The sequence below is a fragment of the Rhodamnia argentea genome, chromosome 3 (genome assembly GCF_020921035.1).
Source record: "Rhodamnia argentea isolate NSW1041297 chromosome 3, ASM2092103v1, whole genome shotgun sequence".
Classification (NCBI taxonomy): domain Eukaryota; kingdom Viridiplantae; phylum Streptophyta; class Magnoliopsida; order Myrtales; family Myrtaceae; genus Rhodamnia; species Rhodamnia argentea.
The window spans coordinates 23,406,233-23,432,599 of NC_063152.1; the positions used below are offsets into that span (position 1 = coordinate 23,406,233).

A 26,367-nucleotide genomic window follows, 5' to 3' on the forward strand; every position below is an offset into this window, starting at 1 on the left:
TTTAATTTGAGTAATGTCAAAATGTTAATCTAAATATTTTTCCATAGAGTACGTATTCTTTCGATGTACTTCTATCATACTTCTAACTTACTCTTCATTAATTTAAAAAATTATACCAAAAAATGTTGTACGTGCATAGTAAATTTTTTATATCTTAGAGTAATGAAATGTTTATGAGTTCTTTTGGTCATGGACAATACATATAATTGAAGCACCTCATAAAACAATTATACGTTTCAAATTAAAGTTATCGCATTAGTGATGTATAATGCAATTATGTGTTGCAATCCAGCTTTAGGAGAGACAGATTGTTTGGTGCTTTGGTATCCATCCACTGTCTCAACTCTTCTGCATCATTTTCTTTCCATTCCCTTCCGCTGGATTTCCCTAAAAGATGGTAGCAATTTGAGAACGGAAAAGGAGACAAAATGGAAATGGTTGGATTTTAGGTTTTAGATTTTCCTTTTCAGTTTGCTTACTTTCTTTTAATTTCATTGAATAAACAATAAAGGGGCAGAGTCGAAAAGGTTGCGCTTGGTTCAGCTCAATGCTATAAGGCTGCGTTTGGTCGTAGGATAAAAAATAGGATAGAATATGTTTTCTATTATCTTGTGTTTTGTAGATGTCCAAGATAGGATAAAGGGAATATATGGGGATATAGCCCAGATAAAAATATTCTAAGGGAGGGGATGGGGTAGACCCGGATAGAATTTCTCAAGAGAGTAGATATAAGGAGAACCAGATTTTTTCTACAACCATAGCCTCCCCTCTGCGATGGACCACCTCTCCATTGCATGAGGCCGACTCTTCGGCAACGGCGAGAGTCAAGTGTGGTCGCCTCTTCGGTGGCACTAGGCTAGGGTCTTTGATAGCAAAACCGGATATCTCCGCGATTAAGAGATAGTTTGACATGATATGAGATTATGTAATTTGTTAATCACATAATCACATTTTGAGATTATTTAATTGCTTAAATATTTTCAACATTGAATAGCGGTCTCAACATATTATGAAGAGCTCAAGGTTGATCATCGACTTTCTAGAAAGCTCTATCGGACGGCATGTATGAGTGCATCTTCAACTTGTGAAAACAGGCTGATTAATTCCATTGTTTAGCACTTGTTCACTCACTCGGCAAGACAATGAGGAAGGGTAGTGGGTAATGCTCAACGTATTCGACTTAAAATCAAGACCCCCGATTCTAATGGGTCTGCTTGATTGATGTCACGCCTAAATTTTGATGCCACAAACCTCTGTTAAAAAATAATTCACTCATTAGAACTTATCACTGAATAATTTATAAAGCATTTTGATGTTTCAGCAAAATAGAGTCGATCTCAGCCGCACCTTGCCTTTACTTATTTGATTTTATATCAGCAATTCGCCAAGTAGTAGATAAGCTATGATAAAGTCCTTGAATTTCTTATCCTCTCATATCCAGTCTTATCCCGACTAGAAATTGAGATGATTAAATGCAGCCTAAGTGTTTTACATATTGTAAATCTCCTCTATTAGTATCTTCTGCGAGGTGGATGGGTGAGGAGAGGAAAGGAGGGGTTAGCAGTAGCCTCGCCCCACCCCGCGAAAATCCCCTCTCCGCCGCCTCGTGCCTTGTTTTCTTCCCGTAAGTTAGGGCCAATGAGGCGAGCACTATCCAAATTAGGGGGTGTCCATCCCTATCTTTTATAGAGGCTTCTGAGCATAATGCCCCTTCATCGTGGATTGAGCACTATTTGAGTGTAGATAAAAATCACATGACTGAAAAAAAGGGAAATCAAGCGAAGAGAGCATAATATTGTCTTTGGAAAAAATTCTATATATAAAGAGAAATCAAGGAAAGGGAACATAATATCGTCTTTGGAAAAAATAATATATATATATATATATATATCGATAGACTGTGAAGATAATATTATCTTTTAGCCCAGTTTGAAAAATTAATTACAGTAAAGTGAAATTCAAGTACTTTAAAAAAGCACTAACTTGTGACTTTAACCCAACTCCGCCTCGTCTTTCGAGTGGGTCAAAGAAAAGTACCGACTTTGAGTCAAGACTCGATTATGCCATAGAAAAAGAAAAAATCGGTATCTAATTCATTATCCATAAAGCTGGCCATCCATTTTGCGTTAGAAAGACATAATGACATGCACCGTTGGGATCCTGGGCAACGTCATTTCATCAAGCTACGATATAGGGACAAAGGAGATAGACGTGGTCATTAGAATTCGAGGCAAATCAACGGCATTGTCATCGACGGGAAGCTATAAAGGTGACAGGGCTTTGAAAAGCTTCACCTCTAATGAAGAAAACATCTCTTGCAAGGATCGGAAGCGTGCTATGCTGTACACTTGGCGAACACCACAGTATCCCACGAGGAGATTTTACCGTTGTTCCTTGTGGAGGTTACGCTCTATCGAGTTGTTAAAAGCAGCTGAGTTGATTGGCTTCAATTTGATTTCGGTTTCTTCGTTGGAAAGATCAATGTTCAGTAGCTGCACTGGGAGTATCAATTTGGATTGATCAGTGTTGAATGATTGATATTCTCTGTCAATTTGATTGACTAGTTCATGGTCATTATGTCTCGATTGAACACAGACCTGACGTCTATGGTTGTGGCTTCTTTAATTGGATTCACCTCCAATTGATGGAAGACAATGAATTGTTGAAGGAGAAGCTGGAATTTGTGGATTAAATCTATAGAGAGATGAGGAAAGAATGACCAATTTGTAATGGCAAATACTGGACAAGAAAAATGAGCTCAAGGTAGCAGAGATTAACAACTTTAACTAAAGTTTACTGATGGAAAGGGAAAATGCAAGAGCTCAAGGGAAGGAGAAGAATCATGTGTCATATTAGCACTGATAAAAGACTTGATTGGATTGACAATGTTGAAAGTCGATAGCAGGCTTCAATCTTACTTGACCTAAATGGTTCTAGTAGGTAGTTCGATATTTACTGGTGTAGTATTGAAGCTTTTTGTGCAAGCTACAAATGTAACCAATGAATTGGGGAAGGGGATGAATGTGACCTTGGTTTTGAAGCTGATGAACGTTGAGTTTGTTTTGGATTTGCTAGTAACATGAATGTCTTTGGTGTATTTGATTTGCTTGTGGTTTGTGTTGTACAAGGTCAAAATGATAACCTGGTCAAGAGAAATGCACCAAGTCCAACCTTGTACAATTTCATGTCACCAATTTCCAACCATAAGTAGCCGGATGAACTGAATTAGCACAAATACAAAAGATTTAGGGTTCAATTGACAAGAAAAAAAAGTTTATGATTGAATTGACAAAAGTACGATAGTTTTGAGGCTTTTTTGATAATTCTCCTGGTCGTATTATATACATAATAACTTGTTATGTGGGGATTGATAGTCAAGCTAATTAACGAGAGTAAAGAAGCACCGTACAAAAAAAAAAGATGGAGCATTGTGCTAATAGGCAAATGGATTGCCCATACTCATTATTACTGTGGATTAACTTGCATATTTGCACTTAATACACATTTCCATAGTGGCAATTGTCATGAATGGTAGGTCTATCAGAATGCTTCAATCCAAAAACGAAGTTGCACATTTATTGATTGATGAATATTCATTTTTTAAGGAAATTGCACTACCTACCTTAAGATATCGAGAAATCACTACAGACATGGCAATTCAATTATTAAATGCACCGATTCATGCTTTAAAGCGCATGCTTAACATTAAGGGAAAAAAAACAAAGAAAAAATAAAAAAAAATGAAAATTCAAGAAATATTAAAATATTATTAAAATTGTCCACATTAGCGCTCGCCATGAGAATGACCGACGTCCATGTTAGTATTTTCAACAAAAATAGACCGTAAAAACTCAATTGGAAAAACTTAAAAATGTTTATGACTCAATTGGAAAAATTAAAAGATTCATAACTGAATTGAAAAAAGTGCAATAGTTTTAAGATTTTTTGAACTATTTTCCTAATGTGTATTAGACGGTATCGGGCGGTTTCTTATGCTGTGAACCAAACATTTACTAAAACTAGAAAAACGAGGTCACGTATCATTTGAATTTCTTTTAGTTTGAATTAATCAGAAGTATATATATGGGACTTCTAAGCAACATAAATAGGAGAGGATTCACATCGATTCTTTTTTTGTCTAAACATCGAATATTTTGTTGATTAGAGAAGAAGTATGACAGAAAAGATATGCCAGGCTTGCCATTGCTTCGAGGTCATGCCACTGCCGTCATGACAATTGCTCGAGATTCATGTCCCATGTTTCATTAGCAACATAGAAAAAATTGGAACCAATTTCATCAGAGATCTGCACATAGGGATGTTCCGTGTAATAAGAATTTATTTCATAGTGACGCAAAAATCAAGGGACGCTCACTTCCGACACCGAGCTCTTATACAACTTTACATGTAATAATTGCAAGTGAACCTATTCACCCTCAAGCAGACCCTATGTTCTTCCTCTATCTATCCATTAAATATGAACTTTGCTTTGCAAAATAAACCTGTGCAAACTTCACTCGCCTTCGATGGATGGTGATTCGGGAGGAGAATTGGCCCCGAGCATGGTAATGAAAATTGGCCGCCGATTAAACTACCCTACTTCTTTTCGTTTTTATGACGCTCTCGGTCCTGCCCTTAACACCAGATCCGCACCAATCTGCAATTAGTGAGTGATGGGAAATTAGATCAATCACCTAAATAACACGTATGAACGATATTTAGTCGGATTAAGACAGCAATAGTTAAGATGAAAATTTGATACTTTTTGGAAATTCATACCCGTAATGAAGGCGATATCGTAGATATGATTATTTTGGTAAATCATTGATCCGACTTTTCAGGGTTAAAGCAATGATGACGGATCTCCTACTGAAATCAAGCTTTTCGTATGCAGGCCATGATTTGATGAAACAAATGATAAGAATTTAGATGCATCCATAGATTTCTTGAGCAAAGGACTACAAAGGTTGAAGGAAAGACTTCATCATTTGTCAATGAGATAGTCCTATATGAGGAGAGTGGTATTGCTGCCAAGAGAAATTAGATATTGAAGTTTGGAGGATCACAAGATGAGAGCTGTATAAATAGGAAAAGAATTGGCCATTCTCATTAGGGAAATAATTCGCTGACAGCACTGTTAGGGGCGATACAATCTCAACTTTAGATCCACACACTATTTTTTCATATTTTGCATAAAGCATTTATTGATTGGAAAATCGTGTGGTAACAAATAACTGATAGTACTATCGGATTGTTAGAATAGCAGCTCCCGTCTCATTATTGGTGAATACACCTGCATATTTTGCATTCAATATATTTCCTTACCAAGAGATATGATAAATGGTAGGTTAGGTAGGAATTGTATAATCCACTAACACGTCAATGCACATCCTTTGATCTTTACTTCACTTTTATGGAAAATCGATATATCAAACCTCAATTATTGTGGATAAGGCAACTCAATATAAATATTGGATATTGTTATGGAATTCGCTGGCCATGTACTTAACCTCGAGCTTATTATGTGCAGCTCAAAACCGTAGCTTGTTCAGTTGATTTCTATTATTTAACTACCATCTTTGTTAATTAGATGGATTCCATCATGAATCAAACTAATTTATCTCGCATATATTATTCGATATTCGTCGAAGATGGGATAGACTTAGTAAGAACAAAGGATGGAGAGAATTACTCTCTAAAAGCATTTAGCGACAAATTTATGTGAGAGAGCATGTAGTGCTAATATCATTTCTTGGTAAAAGAAAACTACACATCTATTTTACAAAACGCAAGGTAAAAACAACATTGTGAGTCTTGTGATTTTATTAACAAACAATACGGTTATCTTCATTTGGGATTTAATAGTTCTTTGGTCATTCTATTCTTCTTAAAGATGTAAAAGGTGTTTGTTACTTTGTGTTCCCATATTGCTTTAATAGAGGAGAGTAAGGGAGATGGAGCTTTTCGGAGAAGAGCGCGCAACGAAAGCTGTGTGTATTCCACTTATGTTTAGATTAATGTTGCATTCGTAATTCAGTTTATTATCCGAGGTTAATAAGCATATAATATGATAATATGTGACATATAATATGTGAAAGATAAAGACCGTTATAGATACTAGTACTTTTTGAACTATGCGATCATCGAAAATGAATGGGTTGTCGATATCATTTAATGTACCAAAGCCACATCTTGTGGATGAAGCAATTCCCCAGAATGGAGGACTATACGTTAAACTTTGGATATCTATGTTTTTGGCTAGACATTAATTGTGGGAAAATTGTCCAAAATGTCCTAAAAATATTTGAACTTTTACCATTTTAGTCCTAAACATTTCAATTTTCCCAAATCAATATATTCGGTGAATTTTGGCTAAAAATCACTAACATGGACAGCGGTCGAGCTGATGTGCGCAAATTTTAATTATATTTTAATATTTTTTCAAATATATATATATATATATATATATATATCTCTATCCAGCGAGGTCACAAGCGACCATCGCCGGTCATCGGCGAGGGTCGGTGACCACCGGTATGGGCAAGGGTTGCGATCCCCTCCCTATGGCAAGCGAGGGCGTTGTGGCCCTCACTTGGATCTTGGCAAGGGTCTTCGTGCCCTGGTGAATCAACAAGCCGGGGCTCGGCCCTCGCTTGGATCTAAGCAAGGCCCAACATTCTCGCTTGTGGCCTGTCAAGGCGCAGATGCCCTTGCTAGTGGTTGGCGAGGGTGGCGATGCCCTCCTCTAGACCAGGTGACTTTCACTATCTAGAGATGTAAAAAAAATAAAGAAAATAAAAATAAAAATTACTAAATTTTTTTGAAAACTATTAAAATAATAGTAAAAATTGCCATATCCGTGCCACATAGGAGGATGGGCGTCCACGTTAGCGATTTCAAACCAAAATTGACTTGATAGGCTCAATTGACAAAATTAAAAAGGTTTAAAGCTTAATTGTCAAAATTAAAATATTTTGGATTGAATTGGAAAAATTAAAAGATTTAGGACTAAATTAGCAAAAAGTGCAATAGGTGCAGGATATTTTTGACAATTTTCCCTGGTAAATGTATGGATGTGTAATATGTTATGGCATCGTCATTCATGATTCGGTTGTTGTAATTTTGAAAGGGAGATGCCGAAAAAAACTAATTCAGCTTAATTAAATTTTCCCTAAATAAAATCACTACCATTTAGGCCAAATGTTACCTACACGAGTTGACTTTTACAGGAATCTCATTCATGGTTTTACTGGAATGCTTCAAAAGATGAGCAGGCCCATGCAGCCCAGGGGCTCGATCAATGAGCTGAAGTTGAAGTTTAGATTTGTAGACCTGCGAGAAAAGGAACAGCCAAAATACTGATGATTTCTATACTCGTTACAGTAATTACAGGGGCAGCAGTGAGAGGAGACCCTCACGATCCGCTTAAGCACACTGTCTTTAGTGGCCGATCGATTGTGCGTAGTAAGCCAAACAAGAATCGAAGATTCGTCGTAATAGAGAAAAACTTTGAAATCGCACTTGGATGTGATGAAATGAATGTACTAATTAGATTGATAACACTTAATTGAATAAGAAGAAGATTGATAACCCACTCTAAGATAGAATCATTCGCTGAATCACCTTGTATATAACCAAAATTCAACGAAATTCCCTAATCACTCTTGCTTATCGCGAAAGCGAGAATTGGGTATACTGCACAAACGAGAGCACATATGAAAGATTAAAGTGCAATACAATATCTCTAATAAGGAAAAAGAAGAAGACTTATCACTCATTGAACTACGGTACACTTTTGATTCGATACAAAGTAGATCGGGGTCTAACACAATTTTCACATTAGATACTCGACAGTGGAGGCATTGGCTATTAACTCGTCCCTTTTTTTTTTTTTCCTCTACTTCTACGATTCTCCCTCGAAATAAGAACACGGGTTGGCCTTATACGCGAAAAGAATTGCCCTCAATTGGCGCATGTTCGAATGCCGCTCCCTCAGGAATTCCATTCTGCATGTTGTAATGAGTAGAGGGTCGCCTTCTCCGCTGCAATAGGAGTTGTAGGAAATTTCTATTATCTGGCGTTCACACAGCGAAGCTAGGCCGATTCTAGGCTTCATTGTCGTCACCGAGTCTTTCATTGTAGACAAAGACAGACATAAAAAGGTCAAGAGAAAACTTCATATACAAGGAGGGAAATGAGTCAGTTATTGGGACTATTAGGAGAGAGTGGAATTGACTTAGGTTAAGGTGTGAAGCACCAAAAGTTGAAGGATACATTGTGGTTTTGGTAGATCACTGATCCGATACTTATGCACATGAAAGGTTAGAGTGTTGGAGTATGTGAGAGATGATTCTTAGAAGCATGTCAGAAGAGGCTTTCAGAAAGATCTTGCTTTGAAGCACTTGTAGGACCAGTAAGAATGAAGAAACTCAGTCAACTAGGGCGTGGTGCGACAAGTGATGAAAGGCTCTATAAATAGGTAAATACTTAGTCATGCTCATTATTGGTGTGGATAGACTCGTGCAATTTGCATTTAACGCAATCCCATTCTAGGAAATATTATCAAGGGCAGGTTTGTTAGAATTGATTTTCTCTAGAAACATGACCATATACACGCCCTCGATCATTACTTAACTATTTGAGAAATTTAAAATTTGGACCATTAGATTGTGGATGATTTTAATGGATGGAAACATCAGGAGCAATTTCGCAATATTCAAAGTACCAATTATATTTTTTGGATAAAACCTTAAAGTACGTAGATAAACTATTATTTGCTACTGAAAGTTATAATTCGTCACATCAAGCTCACATCTCTTTCATATTATTGAATTCGTAGTTATACATACCATTGACTGGAAAGATATTCAACAATGGTTAAACTCATTCATCTAGCATACATACGGCTTGATATGTATCTGTATTAAATTATGTCTCGAGTTTGAATTCTTTATTGAACTTGACCCGGTTGGACAAAAACTCAGTTTAACTGCACAAAGAAGAAGAAGAAGTTTTTTGCCACTAAAAGACAAAATAAGGGGCGCACTTATTTTATAATTGATATTTCACTTGTGGGGACTCCACTTTAACTAATACCAATATTGTCGGATATCAATTCTTGAGATAATAATGCGGACACATCAACGGATCTTGCAAATAAATAAATACAAAAATACCAAAGAAATAAACGTGGAACATTAAAGGACGCCAAAAATTTATGTGGTTCGGTCTATGTATTGGTACCTACATCCACGTGGAGAGCCAGCAATAAGTAGTCCACTAATCAAACGGAGAATTACAGAGTTACAATCACTAACACCGTGCAATCTAGAATTTTAAGTGTTTGTAATAATATTTAGAATATAAAGCTCGTGTGACATTTTGAGGCGTCACATGCTCGCTCGAGTGTTTCCTACACCTAAATTACACCCAAGTCCAAAGTGTTCACAAATAAACAACACGACACAAATCACGATCGTAATCCAAGAATCGCAACTTTGCAGCTCGGACTTCTCTGGGCATTTTCCAAATATCTCCAATACATTCAAATATTGGCAATCGGAGCGGATCATTACCCGAGAGCATCTCATAAAAAGGGAAGCTCCATCATCATCATCTTCTTCTTCTTCTTCTTCTTCTTCTTCTTCTTCTTTACTTTTATAGACACTTAGCAGAGAAAAATAAAAAAAAAAAAAGGAATTAATGGTGTGGTCTCTTCTTTCTTTCTTTTTTTTTTTTTTCTCTTTGGCCTCTTTCTCAGTCCGTTTCTTCTCACAATCAGACTCTTTCTCGCTCCATTTCTTCTCACAATCGGACTCTGAGACTCTCACTAGTCTCTTTAATGCACACTTCACGAACACCGGACAGGAAAGATGAGCTCAAGGCAGCGGGGATTAACAACTTGAACTAAAGCTTACAGACAAACATGGAAATCGCAAGAGTTGCAAGTGAAGAAGAAGATTCATGTGTGTTGGTATATGGATCATACGATGTGCACCCATGCGGGCAATCATACCCGCCACTACGGATAACTGCTTTTGCAGTTATCTATAGTTATTTTATTTTGAAGTGAAAAAATAATGTCTTTTGGAAGACATTATTATCTCCTCTCCCTTCACATAGTATTCGGTCGTACTCTAGAGAACACGAAAGACACTTTCTCCCTCTCTACTGTTGAATCTCAATTACGCGAAGGGACTCTCGAGATAGCAAAGGCGACATCTAATATGTGGCAATTACGGTATGTCCTCATGATGTATTCGTTTCCCGATTGGTGATGCAAGTTGTGTTATGGGAATTTTTTTTTTTTTTTTTTGCAAATTCAATGTATGGAAGAAAGGATTTAGTATCCGTCATTGGTATCAGAGCCTATAAACTTGTTTTCCTGATCACTCACTCATTGATTGAACCAATTACGCCGTGTTTCGTACAATGTTGATTGAAGTTAATCACATTCATTTGCGTCATCAATACTGTTCATGTCTTTTTTTTGGAAAATTGGTTCAGTAAAAAATACAATGTGAATAGATGGTTAGAATCTACGCATCGATACAAGTCTAGAGAGTGGTCGCCCATCGCCGGAGGAGGCCGGACAATGATGCACACGCCGTGACAGGGCGAGGCTCTTGGGGTCCGCAGCGAAAAGTTGTATTTTCATGAACATTGGTTCAATGAAAATGTAATTTGATCATACCATTGCGACGGTCGCGGCCGTACGAGTATTTTGAGGGTCAAAATGTCACCATAGGATGACGAACGCGCTGCACGACCGATATGCCCGGCAAAATGCTCTACGCGTGGGTCTCATGCGCCCATGTGAGTCGCACGTGCCTAGAACAATCGGTAACTTCATGCTGACGTAGCGCACGCATGGCTACCTACACGGCATGCCATGTAGCCGATAACATGGCGCATGCCCGACTTGAGATTCGACCTAGGTCGTGGCCCTACCCGGTTGACCTGTTGGCCTATTGACCGTTGGCCATTTAACCGTTGACCAAAAAAAAAATTCTTTGATCAATTTATGGCGGCTTGTATGTTATTTGATTTGCGTGTCTTTGATTACGATATGTTCGTAATTATTACATGATTGATAGGTTTTAGTAATCTACTTTATTTTGCATTCATTGCGGGAACAATGTCATCGAGGCCGAGGCCTAAGAAAAATTGGAAGGTGCGAAATGAAAAAACAACTTCAAGGATAATGACCCATGAGCAAAGGCAAGCTCTCGATATGATGATTGAGGAATTGGTCAATTATCGATGGGATAATTATGGTGACATTATAACTCATGTGAAGACGATCAATAAGATGATCCAAGAGATCATTTGGAAAGGCCTGAAAGGACGTTTTATGCACTAAGAAACACCAAACCCGAGGAATGGCATGGATTGATGAATCACATATAGCTTGATTTCATCAACGACAAGAAGTTCGTGCTTCATTTCTTGAATGAGTTCATAAGAATCGGGGCAACGAAGACGTCGTCGCTTGGAATAAATGGGTCCTGGCGTAGGCGGAATGCGCCCTGGCGTAATACCAAGAATTTTGTTGATGGTTTTTGGCTGATGTTCACTTAAATGGCAGCCAATTGGGTGGAGATGTGAATCACCATTGCTTGTCACCGTGATAAATGTGGATGTTGAGAGTGTTGTAATGTTAGCGAAGGGCTTCACAAGATGGTTCGAAATCCAAGTTGGCCCAGGCACAAAATCCAATCTATAGCTGGATCTCGATTGTTGGTTCCTGTGCATTTTTGTGAAATGAACATGAACACTATTGCACCGTCTTTACCCCTTCCCCCACTCCTGTTCCCTTGATACAAAGCTGCAACTCACACACAGAATTCACTCACTCCCAAAGCCAAAACCAACATTCACCCACTCCTTCCTCTCTCTTCCTCTCCTTCTACATGGAGGTCAACCATTCCTCTACCCCCTCCTAAAGTTTCCCAAATGATTTCCCTTTCCATCCGAGCACTTTCCTAGAAAATTCCCCTCCGAAATCGTGGTACGGCTTCTCACTTGACCTAAAGGCTCCTCTTCCGCCTCCTTCGAATGTGAATGGCCTCTTCTACAATCTCCTCCACAGCCGTAACACCCATATTCTCAACGATGACCATGGCTTCTCCATCGAAGCCTCCTTGCCCCCTTTCTCTCGGCTAGACTCGATCCCACGGCTCGACCCACCATTTCATCACCCATTCACCGATCCTCCCCTGACCATAATTTTCATTAATACTTTTGTGGACAGGCTATTAGTTCGACGAAGAATGATATGCTAACCAAAAACCAACTCGGTCCAGACAATTACAAGAGTATTACAAGCCTCCTTGTCGGTTGGACTGGTTAGTAAATACCAATCTAACCTAGGTCCAGCACATTGGACTGTTGTTAAGAGAATCCTAAAGTATTTGAAAGTAAGCGTTAATTACTCGCTGACATATCAAAGAAGTGATTTGCACCTTGAAGGCTATATTGATATTGACCAGGGAGATTTGGATAAGAAGAAATCCATTTTCTGGAAATGTATTCTTAATGAATAATAGGGCTATATTTTAGAGCAAGAAGAGGCAAAAGTGTATAGCATTGTCTACCATCCAAATCAAGTTTGTAGCATTGTCGGCAGCAGCACCAGAGGGTGTTTGGCTTAGAAGATTTTTTAATCATTTGGTGTTGCTAGAGATGTTGCAAATCATGTATCGATTTATTGTGATAGCTAGGTAGCAATAGCTTATACTAAGGATCCTAAGTTCCACTGCAAGACCAAACATATAGACGTTAAGTATAACTATGTCAAAGACATGGTAGCACGAAAGGATGTGAACGTACAATATGTATCTACGCATAGAATGTTAGCAGATTCTATGATGAAGCCGATTCCTAGAGATGTTTTATTTAGTCAAGTAAAGAGTCTAGAACTGCGTAGAGGTTGATTTATTGAATATTTGTATTTTTCCTAAATGTTCACAGTTGATGATGTTGTTTATTAATATGAATGTCTATAAGTCAATTTGATATTTATGCATGTTAATGCTTGGTGCATTATATTGAGAAGGTATGTCAAACAGATGAGAGATTAGTCCACTCATACGGGTAATCGCCTTCATTTCTTGTGTGATGAATAGAAATGATGCAATTTTAAACTTATTATCAAGGTGATAATTGAGAGCTCAAATTTAAAATACTGATGCCGTCTTAACTAAGTGTTAAGATGAGATCATAATGTTTATTATGTCCGCAGGTGAAGTAACCCACACATTTCACCTTACATGTCTTAAATGCCAGATGTGAGTTCCGAAAGATTTTTTTAAAAGAGGGTAGATTTATGAACTCAAGTTAGACATTGGGTATGTCCGAACTATTATCCGTACGGTATTATTTGTAAAGACATACGCTCTATAGGGAATGAGAGAAGACCGTAATACGTATTTCATACTACGTATGCATTATTCGACCAATAAGATTTAACAAAAGTTTTGATCTCAACTTTTTAAGCCATATGAGACTCTTGAGGATAAGAGTTCCTCAATTAGTGCCCTCACAACCCTTACTTATTCTCAAGGTTTCTTTTCAGTATTTGCTATCTTAGAGTGTTGCCAATGATCATGGATGATTCGGTCTAATGGGATATTTCTAGAAAAGCGATCCGAACTGAAATTGAGAGGTTTAATGGAAGGGGAAAATCGATATATCTTTGAGTCACATTATAATTGGTATTCTCTGAGCGATCTAGGGTGCTACATACTAGATCTACTCTAAATAGTCATGCCTAATTTGAGCTGCTATATACTCCTAACGGATGTATGGCAACGAGCTTTCAAAGTATGCTGGTCTCACGGACTATTTGTCAATATGAACTTTGCAAAGAAGAGAGAGTTGTGGTTTAGCCCATCATGGCCGAGTGTGAGATGTTGGGTTATTTAATGGTTACAGGTCGTCCATGTGGGCCAAGCCCATAACCTTTATGCAGCCCCTGGAGAAGGGAGTTCCTGTTTAATAAAAGGAAATGTCGTCTTTCATAATATGACGATAGTTCTCCCTAGAGAAGTAATACAACGTTCTCCCCACTCACAGATTCTCTTGACGAACTCTCCTCCAACGAAGCGTTGCTAGATCCGTCCCGGAGATTGCAAAGGCAACATTTAGTCCGTGAACAATAAGGTACACTCTGAATTTCGTGATGCACTCTTCGATCGGTGTTTCAACTATCCTAGGCATGTTTTTCCGTTGCAATTTCTTAGGAATTAGTTTCCATCACTTAGTGCCGTGGGTTTCTAGTATAGATTTCTCAAAGAGATCCCACTGACCACTATAACACATGCTTGGGGAAAAAGTTAAGAGGGCAAAGAAAATGAAAGGAGATAGTGCATGAGATGAAGTTGGAAGCAGAAAGAATCAAAAGGTATATTGTTGTGTGGAAGAAGGGAAAGAAATTGGAAAGAAAGTCGTATGGGAATTAGTTAATAACAATTTGTTACCTCGTTACAAGGATAATTCTGGTGTTCAATTGAAACTTAAAAATGAACTTAAAAATATTTTCTGTCGTTTGGGGAAGAAAATCTAAGTAGATATTCCGCATCGTTGTTTGGTTGAAAATTGCTGATGTGGACTTGGCCATCCTACATGGTGAACCAACGCTAACATGGACGATTTTTGTAGACTTTTAATAATTTTTGTGAAATTTCCAAGTAAGGTCCTCATTTTTTCAAATAATGATCCGAAGTGAGTCTTGTATAAAAAGGGCTTGAAGTGAACATGATAGTTTCAAATAAGGACATCAAGTGGCCATCGCATTTTTTCAAATAAGTATTCCCGCCGATCCATGGCATTTTCATCCAAAGATAAATTTAATGTAGATTTTGGTCAAATTAGATTAAAATGTAAGAAAGCTAAAAGTTTTAAAAAAGATGAAAATGCTATTGATTAGCTAGTGAGATCACGCCTTTTTTTGACCAATCCGGCCACTTTAGGCCTTTATTTGAAGTAAGGTCCATTACAGATTAGATGAGGGCACTTGAAGATTTTATTTGGGATTTTTCATAATTTTTTAAATATCATTTTTTTATATTATTCTTTTCTTTTCTTTCTTTGCTTTTCCTTTTCCTTCCTTCCACCGCAACGGGCCAATGAGGGTTGCGGGCGAGCTCAAGCTCACCGGGATTTGGTAAACCTCGAGGTCATCGGCCTTGGTGTCGCAACCTAAAATTTTACCATCCTCGGCAAATGGATTACTAAGTTTTTAAACCTAGATCGGACTCTCTCAAGTCCATACCAAATCACTACTTATGTTTCAAGTTATCAACATTCAAAGATTTAATCACGAGTTATCACTAATTAGTTCGGCATAGGTCTATTAGATACCTAAGTAAAATAACGGGAGAATTATTTTACTCCTGCGAACTAGAGATTTTGAGTTCGAAGACTTAATTACGTTAGATAACTCCATTGTCCTTTCAGTACCATTTAGAAAAAAAAAATGTTTACCAAATAGTTTGGATTCAATTTAGGACCTATCTCCTAACATGTGAAATGTCCAAGTGGGTGCCCAATCATGAAATGAGCAATACTCACAATTGCAAATAAATTGCATAAATGAATGAAATACAAGCAACTGCAATCATTAAGTGGTTCTTTTTGGATTTTTCATTCGTTTAATGTAGACTAAATTATATGCAAAGTTAACCTAAATTAAATGACCCGGCAAAATGTTATCTATCCTAACACGATAAGAGAATGCATGACCTAAGTCTCATGACGTGCATGAATGAAGTTAAACTTTATTCTAAATGACATACAAAGGTTATTTAAGTGAACTAACATGCAATCCTAAATGACATAGCATGAAAGCAACCTAAACTATATGACATGAATGTGATGCAATTAAACTACATGACATGTTTTTTTTTTTTCCTATTAAAATTCGTAATTAAAAATTAACAAAAGTAAAAATCTATCTAAAGTGAGATATCATCTATTTAGGTTAGGAAATACGCTAACCTAAATCCTATCTTATCTTAGATACTTATCTTGGCATTCAATTCAATTCAAGTGTATTGTCTGACCTAGATATTATCTAAACGTGCATTCAATTTAAATAGAAAAATACCCAAACTAATCCTATCAGGCGATCTTATCTAGAAATCAAATCCTAACCTATTAGGGAATGTAATCTAAAATCTATCCTAAATTAACATGCAATCTATCTAAACTCAATCCTAATTTAATATGCAAATCTATCTGAAATGTTTCTTAATCTGCATGCGATGCAATATTTTTGGTATTCTCAAAATAGGACACATATCCAAATTAAAGATGAGAGCACATTCACCCACTTTATAATATCCATCAAAATGTGCAATAAAAGACTAGGATAATTGAAAAAGTTATCAATAACGTCAAGGATAAAAATATTTTGTAAAGTAATCTTCTTCTATAATCAAACATAAACAGATAATGTCTAGAATCTCAAATATTCACATTAGATATCAATCTATCCGAAATAGGCAACAAAATATTCGAAAACAAAACGGATGAAGATTGTTACCTAGTTTGAAGATTTCAAACCAGCAAGAGATACTCGGACGTGGCCGCACAAGCGTCCGACGGTGGTGAGGGGCCGACTGTATGAGCCTGTAAAACAGAAACTTTTACTGTCGTAGAGAAGCAATCAAAGGTAACTGGCTTGGTGGGGACTCGATGAGGAGCTGGTCACAGCAATGGCTTGCTGGTCAACACGATGAGTCAAACAATCAGACAGCAACTTGATTGGACTGAGACTAGTCAGGCTTCTTGCTGGCGGGTCGACTGGTGCCAGTCTGGAAATCGCCGGAGAAGCTGAACTGTAACTAGCAAGGCCCGGCAAGGCTGGGGGAGTCGGGGCAGAGGGCTGACGACGGTGCGGTGCTCAGCCACGAACTCTCTATATGCTTTCTCTCTTTTTCACGCTCTTGTGTGTTTGTCTCTCTATTGCTCTGAGAATTCTGAATTCGCCTCTTTTATTTGAGATGTCTATTTATAATGAAAATCCTAGGTTTAACGTCAGTTCCACGGGCTTAATTCGGCCTTAAATAATGAGTCCCATTAACATTTAACTTAAAGGCTTCTTATCTCATACGGGCTTCATTCCATTTAAGCAACGCTCAATAAGGTCTCCTTTTCTATGTAATTTTCGGCCAGTGCTCCCCTTCATTGCTTGGCCAAATTTCACTTCGCTTACGTGCCCAGTCCAGCCAAATCAAATAAGTTCAGAACTTCAAACCACGGCCGGTCCAATTTTAATGTTATGCAAAATGTTCCTAATGATTACATGCAACAGAATAATTAGTTTCGTTTAGGGGCCAAAGTCTACCCTTAGTTTTCTATATAGTAAATGCCTAAATGGGTCACCAAAATTTAGGTGCCAACACTCTGGTGAGCCCGCTAGCAACTGGCCAACAGGCCAAGGAAGAAGTAAAAAAGAAAAATAAAATAAAGAAAAAAATAAAATTAATTAAAGAGAAAAGGGATGTGAAGAAGCGAAGGGAGGAAAGATGAGGGAAAGTCAAGGAAAAAAAGGAAATCATATTGCTCATTTTTTAAGGTGTTTTTATTTTTTCATTGCTGAAAATTTTTTCTTTGATTAGTTTATTTTCTATGAACCAAAAGCCAAAAAAACTATGAAACTTTTTCCAGTTTAGCCTTGATTCAAGTTAATCAAGTTCGATTAGACTGAGCACTCACTCATGAGAACCTATTTAAATCCAACTTAGAGATGGAAACCGCAATTCAATATTGTTGGATGTGATGCTTTTTTTAATAATGTGAAATTCCTTGAGCATAGGGAAACCTTGTCCTTCCGGGTACTCCGTCGTAAAGTGCTTGAAGTCCAATAAGGTGGTAGAAAGTTCTTTAAAGTTTCCTTAATTAAGTATGATTTCAAACTCTTTTTTAATCATGTTAGGCCATTTAGCATTAAGATGAACAACTAAATTTATAATCAAGAAATCACTAAATTTGCCCAAGCTAACCCCAAAATCTTGGCTTGATCTTGCCTAGATTCAAGATAATCAAGTTTTATTAGAGAGCACTCGTTCATGATAACATATTACGCATATTAGAATCAAATTGAATCCACTAATTCAATATAGTTGGATGTGATATATGTCATATATAATATATATGCATCTTTTACTCTCATTTTTCTCATGCAAGTTGAAATACTCGAATGGTTAATTCTTTTCTTTTATTTTTTTCTGAACGAGAACAGAGGAATGTCTCATTCATTATGGTTTGGTATGCAATCTTTATTGCATCTTTCTTTTTTCTTCTTATCTGATCCTTTCCTTAAAGTAGAGTGGATATTGTACAAGATAACAAAAAAAAAAAAACGAAAATTGAAATTGATATAGATTACATTTTATTGTGTATTTAATATACATTAACAATTTGTATAGCTATAACAATCATTTATATAAGTAATCATTTCATTAATTTGTAAATAGAACATAATTCTAATTATTTATAATTCCATAAACTATTTTCTTATCTTAGAGTGTTCAGTATTTGCAAAATGCCTACTAATAATCTTCCAAGGAAGGGTTAAAATATGTACAATTAAAAAATGAATAAGAAGCGTTTTGGTACGTGGATTAATTTGTTATTCTAAGTTCCTCAATTTTTCACTGCTAGTCATTTATTAGTCTTTCGCGATTTCCTTCGTTTCAATCACAAAGTCTAAGAATATCGGATAATCCGCCTTACGATTTTTGTAAATCAAACTCCCCCGAGATTTGTAAAAATCCGTAAAATTCCTTTCTGCGATCATCCTAGTTCCTCCGTAATATCCCATCAATAAAGCGAAAACCTAAAATAAATGTTCCAATTGTTGTACTAACATAGACATCTAGTTCCTCAATTTCCACGTCTATAAATTTAACAATAATTCTCTATGGATCACAAAATGACTATTTATTCCAAAAGAGTATCGCCATTCAAAGTATCTTCACTTAAAATTTAACCCTTAAACTTCTTAGATCAATAACGTAACTACTCGCCTTAATTCATACTTAAGAAAAGCACATTTTCAAACAAGGTAACAACGCCAATTACATCTTACTATTTGAACTATAACTCCCAATTTCAAAATTTCAAGCTTAATATTTCAAACTTAGTCTCCTAAGATCCATTCTCATCTCACTAAAACTCTCCACATGAAGATTCAAATACCTCACTGGAAGACCTTCTATTTCGTACATATTACCAGCGAATCATAACCTATTCCTCAGAATCCCATTTCCTTGTTTGTATGATCGTTACTTTTTATCTACTTTTGTGATATTGCAAGTTTTTCCCACAAGCAGGCGTAAAAAAGTTAGCCCTACATGTTTAGCCACTTTTTTCATTGCTTTCATTGCTTTGTACTATCTTCCCTTTGGTAGGGCTACATGTTTAGCCACTTTTCACTCTTTTGGTTGTTGTTGCTATGGGCTGATGCGCCCTGGTTGCTCCTATATATTTTGCAACCGGTTCACCGTTGAACCATCTCTGGCACTCATGGTGCCACCCATGGTTCATGGTTTTTTGTGTCCGGTTTTTCCTACTTGTACCTAGCCTTTTGAAAAGCTCAATACACACTTACCTTACCAAAAAAAAAAAAAAAAAAAAAGTTAGCCCTACAAAGGAGGCTCTGGGAAGCTTGACTCACAACGCCTTTTGAGGTTGCCAACACAATGGTAGGATCAATTCAGATTTCAACAAAGCACAAATCATTGCCGGAAATGGGCAAGTGATGCTTGTAATTCTTCCAATGCGTGCCCCTTGGTCTCCGGTACCAGCTTCACAGTGAATACGATAGTCAAACCGCAAACGCATGCGAAAATCAGAAAGGTTCCTGAAAGCAGCATAGTCATTACATAGAATTGTTAGTACACACACCGGACACATGAACACATGCAGTTCATGCTTATAGGCTCCAGAGAAGCATAGCTGGTGAAAACTACGGAACAAGAAGGAGAAAAGGAGAATTAATTATCCGTGGCGCTCCAGTCGAGCATAAAGTTGAAAGTGTAGCTAACAATCCAACAACAGGACCACCTAGCCAAGGTCACCATGCTTCCAGCGGAACCTTTAATATTTACTGGGAATACCTATTGAGATCAGTCCATCGGAATAGATAGGTTTCTAATCTTATCTGTGGCCTTGAAATGGAGATTATAGAGTGTAATGTTAGACTCATGGTATCTACTTACCTCGGACATTATAACCCACGGTAACCCGGCCATGCCGAGGGAGTAAGTTATGGCATACACCTAATTGCAATAAATAATCTGTCAGCAACTTCAACAAAACTAGTCCTGGAAAGACGGTAGAGGACTTAGAAGCACTAATATTTGATGAAGAATTCAGTTAACTATTGCTTCCACGTTTGAAAGAAAATGCGGTCAAACATTTTTCCTTTTCTTTCCCTATCTTGTCCTGGACAGATTGAGCAATGAGCCTAAAAAAAAAAATTCATTACCAATATATTGTTCTAAAACTGAGTAAAAACTACTGGGGGCCAAATCTTTTTTGTTCTTTTGTCGAATTGTGATCTGACAATTGCCCGGTAAATTAGGGTTGAGCCACAACTCGTTACGCCCACAATCATAGGAGCTAGCCATATAAAGAGTTGAACAACATGAAAGTAGAAAGTATTTGTTGTACATGCTTACCATAATGCATACATACGCCAAAATGGGAGTGACTTCCTTCCAATACTGCAGGTCCTGGCTTAGCAGCAAAGTATTAAAACAAAGGATCAGGCCACTTCATGACATCACGGAAATATTAACTAACTTACCAAACAGATTTCTGTGTTTTTTTTTTGTCCTGTTTCCGGGAACAAAAGAACAGAAATCAAAGAAACAGGAGCTTTACCAAACAAACCCTTAGTTAGTGTTGGAGTACCTGCATGAAGAATGAGAGTCCTAGAAGAAAGCAACTTAAGCCCATTCCAGCTGAAGAAAACTGCAAATGGGGGTCAGATTTGGTTATGCCAGTGAGCGACTTTAACGACTGTGTCAATATGTACTGGTTCAGTCACCATTAAAAGCGGTCTTCTTCCAACTTTATCTATCAAGATTACATTAAGAGCGCCTGCTGGGATCTGCAAAACAGGTGAGAAATCTTGAAAATGGGACAAAGGAAACTAAGTTCCAGTGCGATTCTCGATAGTCGATTACCTGGACAATAGCTACGCTTTGGGTACCAATGCTGCTTAAAAAGTCTGTCAGGATAATAAGTTGAGATTACCAAGTCTTCATTCGTTATGATTGAGTAACGAATTAATAGCGCAATCTTTACCAGCTGATTTAAATATAGTGGTTGTGTAATATTCAAATGCATTCGCCCCTTCAAATTGTTGAAGCATCATCAATCCGACTCCTATCTAGGATTTGCAAACATTAGGAAAGAAAAGGAAAAGCAAGACCAAAAAATGGAGAGTGATTCGAATATTTTCTAGGGAAGGCTTACTGTGAGGGAATGAGCATATCTTCGTCGAAACAAATCGAGAATCCTAGGCTGGGATTGCCGTTCAAAGGTTTCCGTATAGTCCTGTAAGACAATACTCATGGAAATATCAAAAAGTAGTAAGAAAATTCTGACATGTTAAATGTAGAAATTACTCTGATTTCTGCCGCTTCCTGGGAAATGTCCGTGTTTTTGCCTCGGAGTCTCTGCAACGTGACTTCAAACTCCTTTTCTTGACGGACTTTTACCTGCCAGTCATTAACTACAATAATCATCATCTTCGCAATGGAAAATGCTGAGTCCTAACAGCCAAATTGCCACAACATTAACTTCAATTCAGTCATGAGAAAAATTTATATTGGCATGATATTCAATTCGTCAATACTAGTCCCATTTTCAATCTAAAATTTTGGCAAAGTAATGTGTTTGCGCATGATAAACATTTAAAATGATCTTTCTTTTAGTACGTCGTGGTGTGCTAAAAGATTCTCCACATGGCGTACAACATTCTACTTGTGCTATTTAGATTGGCTCATCATCTAATCAACCAAGTTCCATTATGTCTTGTGTTGAGAGAATACCCTGTACTATTTTGACGATTGACAAAATAATCAAAGGTTACCAATGCATCTACTAGTTGGGTAGAAACAACTTATAGATGCGCAAGCCAATGAGTTGGTGTCTGGACTAGGAACATCTGAATACCAGCAGTGCTTTGCTTCTACAAAGTTGAACAGTCAACAATATGTTTGGAAGAGCCGGAGTGTAGAAGGTGAACAGCAAATTCAATTTGAAGTGTGGAAAGACTGGACAGACCGGTTGTAGAGGCAGCTCCTGCTATAGATGTTATATAAGATGTGTTGGCTTCTACATGCCTGGATAAAAAGACCTAGATCTTCTTCCAATTTGATTTGAATTCGAATTGATTTCTAGCAACTACTTTCAAGGTTTGGAATCCACAACAAGCAAACCGGAGAAGATCATAGTAGTTTTCCCTTTTCTGTCCAAGCAGTCAGAGAGTCAGATAGCCTGTAGAAGCAAAAGCCTCTATTCTTATAATGTTCTGCTTTGTGTAGGGACAGGAGAATAGAATCACCATTTTTAGGTGCATTGAGCAGATAAATTGGTTCAAAGGTTCCTGTGACCTCGAGATGGCTTTCAACGGTTAATTTGAAGATTGGAAGGTAAATCAAAGTAAAAAAGAATGGCTCAGGACTTTGGTGGGGATGAAGAACTTCTATTTTCTCTCTATCATTCATACTCTTGTGCTTATACTTATTGTTATTCTCTGAGATGGTTATATTTCTTGTAATTTGGGAAAAGAGAGTGGTTTATAGAGGTGTTGCGCGAAGCAAGCAATCAAACAGTAAAATAGATTAAATACGAAAATAAATCGAGTACCATATTTACGTGGTTCAATCATAGAGGTCTATGTCCACGGGAAGAGCAACAATAAATTTCTCTATAAATTAAGCGATATAACTGATATTACAACCACACTCGAGTTACTCAAACAGTCTCTATATTTCCCGGCCTCCAATTATATTCAATAACCCACGAGTGTTTAGCCGTCACAATTTCTCACGAAATAATCTCTTAATCTCATGATCAAAACCAACGAAGTAAACCCTTTCAAGCACTCGACAACAAGACGTGAAGTCCAACTTCAAGACGAAACATATGTATGAACTCGAAGTCTGACCGAATCAAGGTCAAATTCAATGTCCATGTTGACGTTCCAAGTTCAGTGGCCATATTCCCACACACATTAGGAAAGGTATTGGCATATATTTCCTTTTCCCTGTTTTTCTTATTCAATTTGGACTCTAACACCAAAAAAAAAAAAAAAATCTGATCTTCATGGCATAGATAAAGAATATGTTATTTTGAGTTGAGTTTCATTCCCGGGCTCAAATGCTAAACATAATTTAATAATCTCTACATTGACTCGACGTTTGAGTCAAGTTACAACCGCTTCACTAAAGTCTGAACTTCGTTGTTACTCTCCCACAACCCATATGGGCTCAATTGCTATAGACATCATGCAAGTTCAAGCCTCGCTTAAACTTTAAAATAACCGCGGATCTCATGATAGCACCAACTGCATATGCACCTTTAACTTTCTTGCTCTTCCATCAAGCATACCATCTCTAACTCAAACATAATATGGACAAACAAATATTCTAACGACAGAATAATCAACAATGTTATCTGACCACACTCATTCGGGAGTCCGACATCCTATAGCAGTTAATGGGGATCTATGATCGGACCAAAATGAATGGGATTGGTCCGACCTCTCGCTTGGATGGTTGACTCCCGCCATCGATAGATGTCCCATGCACATTTCGTGAATAGCAATGCACGAGAATGAATGAATTGTGATATAGCATCGAATAAGTCACTGCTCTATTCCCGACTCAAAATCCATGAAGGAGAGAAAAAGAGGCCCTATACCATACATCATGCTGCCTCGGGATGATTGCACTCAAGTCACTCCCCGTATGATTGCATTCACTAGGAATCTCCTAGCCATACCAACACTAGGGGAAAAGTACACTTTTAGTGCCAAAAATTGTGTAAGAAAATCACTTTAGTGCCAAAAGTTTTAATTGGATCACTTTAGTGCCAACTTTCTTGAAAAACGTTCACTTTGGTGCCAAGTCCGATTTGCTTCCTCGAAATTCTGACGTGGCACTTTTTTATTAATATTTTCGGCTGATGTGGCTCGCCGAGGGTTTCTGTAACCCTCGCCACCCTCGCTCCACCATTGCCGGCGAGGGTGGGGCATGGCCAGCAAGGGTCAACGAGCCTCGGCTAGGGGCCGATGACCCCGGCTGGCCTCGGACGAGGGCCTGCGGACCCTTACCTAGATCCGGGCGAGGGCCGCTACCAGCGCGGATCGGCCACCGGTGCACCCTCCTCATTCACTGGTGCTTGTTGGGGCTGATTCAAGAAAAAAGGGGGGAACAGATCTCTTAAGGGAGCTAAAAACCAGACTAGGCCAAGAGAGGAAAAGAAGAGGAATTTCTGGCGTTAAAGGCTGAGAGAGAAGGAAAACAGAGAGAGATTCGGTAAAGGAGAGATTGAGAGAACCATGGCCGATCGGGGCCTCGCCGAACTCTCGTGCGGTCGCCTCCCTCTCTACATGTCAAAAAAATCCAAAAGCCCTCCATCTCCGTCGGTCCTCTCTCTCTCCCCTGGCTGCCCGAGTCACTCCGGCTACGAATGTGACCATCTCCCTCCTATTCAAACCACCAAAGCAGCCATCCCCGCCCTCTTATTTGAAGAAGTTGGGAAAAACCCCTAAGACCTAGCGATGTCATTTCTCGCTTCCGGGGTTTTTAGGGGTTATAGGGCACTATTGGCCCTTGTTGACATCTAAATTTTGACTAATCTTTTCAATCATTTTTCATGTTTATTTTTAGCGTCCAGTGCATTACACTTGCAATTTTGTCGGACGGGCGGTGAATGAAATTAAAGTGATGGTTTTGAGCTCAATTTAGTCGATTGGACTAAGCCTGCGGTGAATGGAAATTTGGCCAAAATCCATGAATATTAATAGAGTCGAAAATTGCATGCCAAGGTGGAATATTGATTTATCTTGAAACTTTGTGAGAAATTAAGCTAGATATTATCACAGAATATAAGAGATATCAAAAGATTTTATATTGATAATAAAAAAATCTCTTTAGGAAGTAGCGAACCCTAGCTTTGCTCTATAAATACATTTCATGCTCACAGATCTGGAGGACATGATTCACATTCGGCAGAATTTGAGAGGAGGTTTCGTCCAGAGAGTGGAGGAAGAGAAATCGTGGGGGCTGCATTCTTCCAAGCCGGCGTCGCGGCCAATGAAGGGAAAACGGGAATGAAAAGGGGGGTGCTCTCATGTTTAATTTCGTCTCTCTGTTAGTTTAGTTTCATGTCCATTAAATCGTACTGACAATCATGATTTGCGTTTCATCTTGCATGTCCTCATGGAACACACAATCACGGTTGGCGACAAAAATATGGTCACTCATGGCACTTTGAGGACGGGGCCATTCACAGATTTCTTTACACGACCAAAGAGAGAGAGGCCATGGGTTAGAGTGAAAAAAAAAGCATCTACATAAGCCGTTGGGGTTGCTCCTTGATCCAAGTGTCATTGCTGCTACACTCTCGGTGACGACGAGGTTGTCGATCCGTGATCCTTAACAAGAAGTGGCCGCTTCATCTACATCAGATACACTCTAGACCAGAACCGATCTGTGGCTGAGTTCCAATGCAAGTCTCGGCGGAACATCCTCCGAGAGCCATAAGCCACCACGAGCCGGCGAGCCCAACCATATGCCGGTTGACGTCTTTGTTCGTGCTGTCCCTCGCCATCATCGTTTGCCACTATCCAGTCGTGCCGAACATCGCCAACAACGTGTGCGTCAACGACATCCAGGCTTCGCAATCATTGTCTGCTATTTTCTTGTTCGGCAATAAATCTAGCAAATCCACGCCACCAGATCAGCATGGTGATGATTCCTCAATCAAGTCCAAGCGGTGCCGTTCTTTCCCTGAAGTCCATGGTCAAAGAAGACAACAAGAATCTCTGCTAATTAAGTTTTATCTTAGACTTATCTTCTTTTGGTTTTGTCTTGGTCTGATAGTGCTATTATGGGTTCACTGACTTCACATAATTCAAGCAAAAAATAAATTTTTTAGGGGAAGCTTGGTCGTTGATAATTGTGGACCTTGAGACCAAAGGATATCCTATATTCGTTGGTCATCGTGCACGAAGATCCGCACAGGCGACTACTGCAAGTATTCTGTCCAGCCGGCCAAGTCGCGATCGTGAGGTCCATCCGCAAGCTTGATTCACGGGGCAATACGAGGTTTGAATTT

General features: G+C 38.2%; 1 protein-coding gene across 1 annotated transcript in view; it reads right to left on the bottom strand.

Moving 5' to 3' along the window:
* Nucleotides 1-19,659: 19,659 nt before the first annotated feature.
* LOC115727921 (sugar transporter ERD6-like 5) overlaps nt 19,660-26,367 on the bottom strand; it is a 36,777-nt gene continuing 30,069 nt past the window's right edge. The window contains 10 exon segments of the mRNA XM_048276075.1: nt 19,660-19,875; nt 20,017-20,126; nt 20,229-20,288; nt 20,691-20,744; nt 20,926-20,985; nt 21,062-21,124; nt 21,201-21,244; nt 21,322-21,406; nt 21,493-21,573; nt 21,645-21,737. Coding sequence (XP_048132032.1) covers nt 19,746-19,875; nt 20,017-20,126; nt 20,229-20,288; nt 20,691-20,744; nt 20,926-20,985; nt 21,062-21,124; nt 21,201-21,244; nt 21,322-21,406; nt 21,493-21,573; nt 21,645-21,737 — 780 coding nt within the window. The 3' untranslated portion in view covers nt 19,660-19,745.